The 8729-nt window shown below is 46.1% G+C and overlaps 1 protein-coding gene across 1 annotated transcript; it reads right to left on the minus strand.

Moving 5' to 3' along the window:
• Positions 1–6380: 6380 nt before the first annotated feature.
• On the minus strand, positions 6381–8076 carry LOC149389868 (uncharacterized). The gene is made up of 4 exons (XM_089623958.1): positions 7710–8076; positions 6955–7099; positions 6775–6861; positions 6381–6577 (listed from the first exon to the last, which is right to left on the minus strand). The coding sequence occupies exons 1-4, from the start codon at positions 7907–7909 to the stop codon at positions 6455–6457; spliced, it is 555 nt and encodes a 184-aa protein (XP_089480084.1). The 5' UTR covers positions 7910–8076; the 3' UTR covers positions 6381–6454.
• Positions 8077–8729: the final 653 nt, after the last annotated feature.

Consider the following 8729-nt stretch of genomic DNA (forward strand, 5'->3'; position numbering starts at 1 on the left):
TTATAACAAAGGTAAAGAAGTTACGATTTTTTCTCCCATCAATTTGTCTTTCTCATCCTTGTAGTTATCTACGTCTTTCATTCGCGAGTCAATCCAAAGTTCCTCTTTCGTAGGCCATTCCCCCGTTTCGTCATGCTGGTAAGAAGTAATTATATCATAAATTAAAAAATAATTGCAACATTTGGAATAACTAAAAGAATAAATGAATCTAACCTTTTCTTGATCAAGCTTTCGATATCCATTTCGGCCCGTTCGAGATTTGTACACACTTTTTCCGATATTTGATTTCCCATGTTCCGATGTTTGTTTGAACATTTCGGTTCGTCTATACTCAACAAATGCTATCCAATCTTCTTCGGTGATACTTGTATAGAATTTCAAAATACAAGCCGGTCTCTTTAAGGCGATTGGTTCGTTGATGATGTCTTTGAGTAGATCGTTGTATACCACATGACGAAATAACCTTGCCGTTTCTCCGACTCTCATAAGGCAATCGTGTTTTTGTTCGATAGGAATCGTAAATCCTTCTCGTATTTCGTTCCAAATCCGTTCTTTAATTTGGGCGTTCTCTTTACATCTCCAATCACGCATCGAAAGTGGAACGTGTTCTCTTTCTAACACGCCAAAGTAACTCGACAACTCATCACCCTCTTTACCCATTGGTTGCCCTTTATCATCAAATGTACCGGGATTTTTTTACCAAGTGTTTTAGCCTTATTAACCCGATCCATAAGAGTGTTTCTTCTTTTTCCTTGTTCATCGGAGTTTAGCGCTAGTTGTCTTCTAATTTTTCTTTTACCACTACCGCTAGAAATAGTAGTAGTGGACGACATGGAATCTAATATACAAAATTCAAAACATAATCTCAATTTCTAACTCAAATCCAATCCGATTCCAACTCAAATACAACTTCAAATCAATATCAAACTCAAATACAACGAATTCAAATCCAATATACTAAAATCCAATACAAATTCTTCCTAACTTCAAATAAATACCAAATTCTAACTAAATAATAACATAAATCAAATTAAATTAAATTCAAAACAAGTTAGGAAATAACATACCAGGTGGAGGCGGAGGCGAGGTGAGAGAGAGGCGAGGTGGAGCGGGGCGGGGGCGAGGTGGAGCGGGGCGGGGCGAGGTGAAGGCGGGGCAGGGGCGAGGTGGAGGCGGGGCGGGGCAAGGTGGAGGTGAGGCGCGGTCAAGGTGAGGTTGAGGCTGGGCGGGGTTAAGGCGGAGAGGGGTCGAGGCAGAGGCAAGGTGGAGTGAGGGTGAGGACCGGAGAGAGAGGGGCGGGGAAAAGAGAGGGTGAGGGCCGGAGAGAGAGGGGCGGCGAGAAGAGAGGGTAAGGGCCGGAGAGAGAGGGACGGCGAGAAGAGAGAGAGAGGGGCGGAGAGAGAAGGACGGCGAGAAGAGAGGGACGGCGAGAAAGAGGGGCGGAGAGAGAAGAAGAAGAATGGAGAAGTAGAAGAAGAATGAATGAATGAAAAAGATGGAAAAAAACGCTTAAGTCTGAAAAATAGACGGGAGGTTTAAAAAAATGAAAATTTTTTGTTTTAAAAGGCTTCTACAACGCTTTATGAAGCGTCACAAAGCGTTGTAGAAACCTCACCGCTGCGACGTTGAAGTCCCGCCACGGCGAGATGCTTCTACAACGCTTATAAAAAGCGTTGTAGAAGTCTCGCCGCGGCGAGACAAGCCCAGAAAAGTAATGCCGCGGCGAGAAATATTCCTAGTCGCGGCGAGAACAGACTCCTAAACCTAAACGTTCTCGCCGCGGCGAAGTCTATATCTCGCCGCGGCGAGATGATTCTGCAACGCTTAAGAATGCATTGTAGAATCGTCTCGCCGCGGCGTAGTGTATTTCCCGCCGCGGCGAACAAATCCCGCCGCGGTGAAGATTGTACACTGCCGCGGCGAGAACATAATTTCAAATATGCATCCTCTCGGTAAGTATGTCGCCGCGGCGACGTGTATTTGGCGCCGCGGCGTACTTATCCCGCCGCGGCAACGATTGTACATCGCCGCGGCGAGACCAAAATTTCAAATATTCAAGCTCTCTCGTTAAGTTTCCCGCCGCGGCGACATGTATTTCCCGTCGCGGCATAGATATTCCACAGCGGCGACGAGTGTACATCGCCGCGGCGGGAACTTACTGTTTTGACTTCGCCGCGGCTAAGTTTTTTTGCTGCCACGGCGAGAACGTTTAGGTGACTTAGCTGAACGTTTAGAACCTTTAGACAATTTTCACAAAACTTGTCTCGTTCTTGTTTTGACTTAGCTGCTAGTTTAACTATTCCTACTTGATATGATTTGTGACAGTGACCTCTTGGATCCAAATGAACAAAGCTTGAGCTAAACACTTGGACTCAAAAGTTCACAAACCTTTTCCAATTTTAGCTTAATGTCAACTGACTCCACTAAAGAGTTGACACTGAAAATCTCTCGGTTCAAATGAATTTATTTTCTACTCAAGAATTCAACCTAATTGTAATGAGCGGATCCACTGAATATTACCTATGTTTACCCTTCATGAATATCATCAGCTAGTCGGGATTTACAAAATTACCATTTTACCCTTCTAGCTGTTATTTCCTCAACTCCTTTGTCGCTTGTGAATAAGTCAGAAACAATGTATTGACGAGGAGCTAACAAGTCACATTGTTTCATCCAAAAGATTCAAGACTCAATTTGGACACTGGCCAGTTCATTTATTCACATTCCAAGGAACTAAGCATGAGGTGATATACATTGCATTCAGCAATCTTGTACATGAATTCCATATCTATCAGAACTTCACAAAGTTACTCATGACATTCTCACAACTTAGTACTTCACCAATAGGCCCTATTCGGAATCACATAGTGAGTCCGAACTCTGACTTTCTCAAATGAGAATACGTAAGTTGTGAAATGACATGTCTCATTTCAGGATTAAGGTAAGCATGATGCAATTCATACGTAGTGACTTCGAGACATAAGAGGTTAAATGGTTTGTTCTTATCTTGTCTCTAGAAGTGCACTGGTCAATTCAGTACCTCCAACTCTCAATGCCCCATAACCAGACATCATAGATTCTCCTAACAATCGTACTGAGGTCAATAGTCCTTTGACCCTTAGATTGCGAATATATCGTTTTAAGCAAACTACGAAGAGTTTGTTCATGCAAATCTACATTTGTCTCTTCGTAAGTTGTTAATTTTGTTTATGGACTAAAGACTAATGTTTTATCATAAAGCTTCAAACAGACAAGGAAGAATGAATGAACGTTTCAACTTTTTATTAATGAATAAGCAATTACAAGCAAGAGTCTTCGTGAGACTTTATTACATCAAATGTATAAAATAAAAACTACAACTCTTCTTGTGGGCACCATTGACAACAGGCACACCTAAGACGCCTACATGGCGCACATAAGATGCCTACATGGCGCACCTAAGACGCCTATATGGCGCACCAAAGCCGCCTACGTGGCGCACCCAAGACGCCTACATGGCGCACCGAAGACGCCAACATGGCGCACCTAAGACGCCTACATGGCACAACCAAGTCGTCCCTCGCGATGCATCTAAGATGCCTACATGGTGCACGTAAGACGCCTACATGGCGCAACCAAGTCGTCCCTCGCAACGCACCTAAGGAGCCTACGTGGCGCATCTAGGCCATCCCTCGCGACGTGCCTAAGACGCCTAAAACAACGCACAGAGCCGTTTCTCACGACGCAGTCTGAGTCACCTCAAGGCGCTGCATATGATGACTAATCGCAACGCACTCAAAGCTGCCACAAGGCGCACCTGAACCGCCATACTAGGCGCGGTTCATGCCATCTTCGCCACCGCCAACTGAGCGCGATCACACTCGCCTTGGGAGACTCCATATTACATGCGAGCTAATTGAAGCTGCTCGCAAAGACTCGCGAACTCCGCCTCTGAGCAAAAACCTCGCTCGGCCTGAGCTAGCTAAGACTTCGCTCGAGCAAGCTCCTCCTGGAAGAGTCCCAGGCGACGAATGAGGTCGTGTAGAACCTTCTCGAGCCGAGCCTTGCTCCTCGAGTCAAGTCACTCTCCTCGAGTTGAGCCTTGCTCCTCGAGTCGAGTCACTCTCCTCGAATCTAGCCTTGCTCCTCGAGTCAAGTAACTCTCCTCGAGTCGAGCCTTGCTCCTCAGGTCGAGTCATTCTCCTCAAATCGAGCCCTGCTCCTCGAGTCGAGTCACTCTCCTCAAGACGAGACACGCTCCTCGAGTCGAGTCATTCTCCTCAAGTCGGGTCTCGCTCCTCGAGTCGAGTCATTCTCCTCGAATCAAGCCTCGCTCCTCGAGTCGAGTCATTATCCTCGAGTCAAGTCATTCGCTTCGAGTCGAGCCTCGCTCCTCGAGTCATTCTCCTCGAGTCGAGCCTCGCCCCTCGAGTCGAGTCATTCTCCTCGAATCGAGCCTCGCTCCTCAAGTCATTCTCCTCGAGTCGAACCTTGCTCCTCGAGTCGAGTCACTCTCCTCGAGATGAGACACGCTCCTCGAGTCGAGTCATTCTCCTCAAGTCGGGTCTCGCTCCTCGAGTCGAGCCATTCTCCTCGAATCGAGCCTCGCTCCTCGAGTCGAGTCATTCTCCTCGAGTCGAGCCTCACCCCTCGAGTCGAGTCATTCTCTTCGAGTCGAGCCTCGCTCCTCGAGTCATTCTCCTCGAGTCGAGTCATTCTCCTCGAGTCGAGCCTCGCTCCTCGAGTCGAGTCATTCTCCTCGAGTGGAGTCATTCTCCTCGAATCGAGCCTCACTCCTCGAGTCGAGTCATTCTCCTCGAGTCGAGCCTCGCCCCTCGAGTCGAGTCATTCTCCTCGAGTCGAGCCTCGGTCCTCGAGTCATTCTCCTCGAGTCGAGCCTCGCCTCTCGAGTCGAGTCATTCTCCTCGAGTTGAGCCTCGCTCCTCGAGTCATTCTCTTCTAGTCGAACCTCTTCCCTTGATTCGAGTCATTCTCCTCGAGTCGAGTCATTCTCCTCGAGTCGAGCCTCGCTCCTCGAGTCGAGTCATTCTCCTCGAGTCGAGCCTCGCTCCTCGGGTAGAGTCATTCTCCTCGAGTCGAGCCTCGCTCCTCGAGTCGAGCCTCGCTCCTCGGGTTGAGTCATTCTCCTCGAGTTAAGCCTCGCTCCTCGGGTCGAGCCACTCTCCTCGAGTCGAGCCATTCTCCTCGAGTCGAGTCCCGCTCCTCGAGCAAGCACCTGAAACGATTTGAAGAGCAGGTTAGCCAAAGCAAGACTATTGCAAAACAAAACAAACAAACAGAGGGAAACTTACCCTCTGGGTGTCAAAAACGCCATGATAAAAGAAGTCCACATCGCTACTCGTTACGATGGCCCTTCACGTCTTTAATGGAGACTATCTGCCTCCGCAGCTGCAGAAAAGTCAGCCAGAATCGGAGTGACACTGCTCTAAAGTCCTCAACAGAGACCGGCACTCACGTCTGGGGAATAAGGGCCGATCTTTCGAATGCACACGAAGAAGCATCACCAAAGCTGGAATGGCGGATGCCCCGTGAGACCGACTTATGCTTGATGCGTGATCAAACTTTGAGCATTAATCCCCGAGCAGTCGAAGCCCTCCGGTGCGGCAGAGCCTTCCACCAGGTACCACTCCACCTTCTCGAAGCATCGGCCCGCAGCATCAACCTCCGTCTTTGAGACCTCGGAATGAGCACGCCTTTGCGAAACGCAAAAGTGCAGTCGCCATCCAAGCTGGCCGAGACGGACCCCATGATCTTCCCCTAACATGTTGCAATTAGACCATAATTGTCGTGCTAATCACCGTCAAGTTCCATGGACTCCCACTAGTACAAAAAAGACCTTTGGGTGCGACTTTTTTCGCACCCAAAAGTCAATTTTCGCACCCAAAGATATCATTAGGTGCGACTTTGGGTGCGACTTTTCCGCACCCGAAAGTCCGCACCTAAAAATCTTGGGTGCGAAAAGTCGCACCCAAAAGTCTTGACTTCCGGGTGCGACATTTAGGTGCGACTTTCCGCACCTAAAGTCGCACCTAAAATGTCACCAAAATCTGTGGAAAAGGCGGGTAAAAGAGCATTCGGTGCGACTTTGTCGCACCCAATACTTTCCCGCCATGACAAGAAATAGTGCTTTAGACGTCACTCTATTATAAAGTGACTTTAAATCTTTGGAAAAACATGCTTTAGTTGTCACCTGATTTAAAAGTGACTTCAATTCTTAATTTATTTATAAAAATAAAAAGCAATTCAGCCTCAAACTTTGAAACACATCCTCAACATACGTATGAACAAGAGATCTTCAGCCTCAAACTTTTTTAATATCATATCCCAACAATATAAGTCTAACTTTGGCTCGTCCCATAATGGGAGTCACACAAAGCATATAAAGATAATATCCATCAATCCCAACAATATAAGTAATTTGAAAAACAACATGCAACTCAAATCCAAGTGCTAGTCAATAAAATAAGTCCCACAAACTATTGCTCGTTGTAAAGAATACAGTGCCTATATAAATACTTGATGTATTTGAGGTCAAAGCCTCCGTGATTGCAGCGTCATCAAGTGCTCCAGGAAGATCCTGCAAAGAAAAGGATGACACAAAACATAAGTAATATTGAATATTGTCTTTGAGATTTGTAAAGGAAGTAAACAGAAGCGAAAAGACCTCAGGCCTTCAAACTCGACTAAGTTTTTTTTTTAATTATTGTTTATTATATAGTCTTTGTACTGATATCTAGAAATATTTATTGAAAGAAAATTTCTAATAGTTCTTACGTCTTCGATCATCTGGTCAAGGACGGGGAGGGCGGGGCCCTCTTTGAAGTCGATCTTGTGGGCCAGGCCGGCCTTCTCGACCAAAATCTGCCGCAAAATATTTGTAACAAAAATGTTAATTAAAATCAATTACATTTGTCGCAATCATATATAACGCAGAATGGAAGGGTAAAAAATTACCTTTCCGTCCTCGGGGAGAGCGAGGGCAGTGACTAGGAGGGAGTAGCCGGTGTAGACGCCGATCTCCATCGTGTTCTTCGCGTTTATGAGCTTCACGAGCATCATCAGGAATTGCCCCTCGTCCGCCGATTTGGTCATAGAATTCCTATTTAAGAAAAACCAAACCGAATTAGTTATGTCACGAGCATCGTCAGGAACTGTCCCTCGTCCGCCGAGGTGGCGAACCAGTTCCTATTTATTCAAACCTAACCGAACCATACGGAACTGAATTATGTCAGAGATGTACGAAATATAAAATGATACCAAAAGTAGGAATCACATGATAACCCACATTGGGTGCTTTGCAGTGATTTCTCTTAGCTCCTTCATTGGTTCTGGCTCTCTTGGGTACACACTAGTCTCCAAAATATACTATAATCACCAAAAAAAAAAAAATCAGCTGAGGCATATTTTTCGGTTAACATTATTTAAGGTTATTGTGGGTTTGTGTCCTAAACCTTTATTACGTTATAACCTTACGGTCCTTACCCCCCAAAAGATCTAAAACTGATTGTTGGTTCTCTAGGAGAATTAGGAACCAATGAATGTCGACGACTTTTTTTTTATATCTAACACCACCACAGACTCTCCTCGGCTTCGACTGAACTCAAGAACATGCAAATTAAAGTTTTGGGCACAACACCCCAATAACACCCTGCCATAAAAATTAAAACAATTAACCCACACACGCACAGAGTAGAGATAGAGAGAATTACATCCAGTTCATGACAAAGTTGCTTCCCCCGTGAACCTGTCCTTCTCCGATCACCACCGCCGCCGCGGACGCGTTGCTCGACTCTCCATACCGCTTCACGTCGAACAAACCAGCTCCGCCGTCGACAGCCATGTCCTCCGCCGAAAACGAAGAAGACGACGAAGCGAAAGCCGCCGGCTTCTCCGGCTCCCGAACCACCATGGGCCCGAGCGTGACTCCCCCTTGGACCCTCTTGTCAGCGACGAGCCCGCCATGGAGCGCGCAGAGCCCCGTCTTCCCCCTCGCAAACGAACTGCAAATCTCCGCCTCCCACGAGCACCTCTTCCCTCCGCCGTGAGCCTTGCAGAAATCGGTACTCCCCTGAGCGCTCTTCCGCGCTCTTCCCTCCCCCGTGCCTCACACAGAAATCAGTCCGACCCCTCGCGCTCTTCGTGCTTCTTAACTACTCTCAACGACTTGGACTCTTCGATCAGAAGATCAATCAGTTTCTCAATCACGGGTCGCAGGAACATATCTGCCATTGTTTCAAATTGGCTTGATCTGGTCTGGATAAACTGATTTTTTTTTTTTTTTTAGAGAGAAGGTTGCTAATATGAGTCACACTACACTTCTCCCTGATATTTTCTGTAGATATGAAATTCAACGAGTGATGTGTAAGAAGCCGTGTTTATATATATATATATATATAGACTCTCTTAAAAAAAAATAATACTTTGACCATGTCCATGCTTGGTTTGGGAAGCATTAAAGAGTCTTGACGTCAAACTGCAGAATGCACACAGCTTCAATTTTATTTGTTTAATAAATAGAAAAAAAAAAACAAGAAATAATGCAGTAAGATAGCATCGATTGAAAATTTCAATAAACCGAAACCAAAACCAAATCATCCCAATCCAAGACCAAATCATCCACAAATCCGAAAATAATCCAATACACAAACGGCCAAATCCAAAACCGAAACCACATATTCCCTAACGTGTTGCAATTAAGCCAAAATCATCGGATCTCACTCAAGAGAAAA

The sequence above is a fragment of the Urtica dioica genome, chromosome 8 (genome assembly GCF_054948205.1).
Source record: "Urtica dioica subsp. dioica isolate 48M chromosome 8, U.dioica_male_clone48M_v1_H2, whole genome shotgun sequence".
In the NCBI taxonomy this organism is placed as follows: Eukaryota; Viridiplantae; Streptophyta; class Magnoliopsida; order Rosales; family Urticaceae; genus Urtica; species Urtica dioica.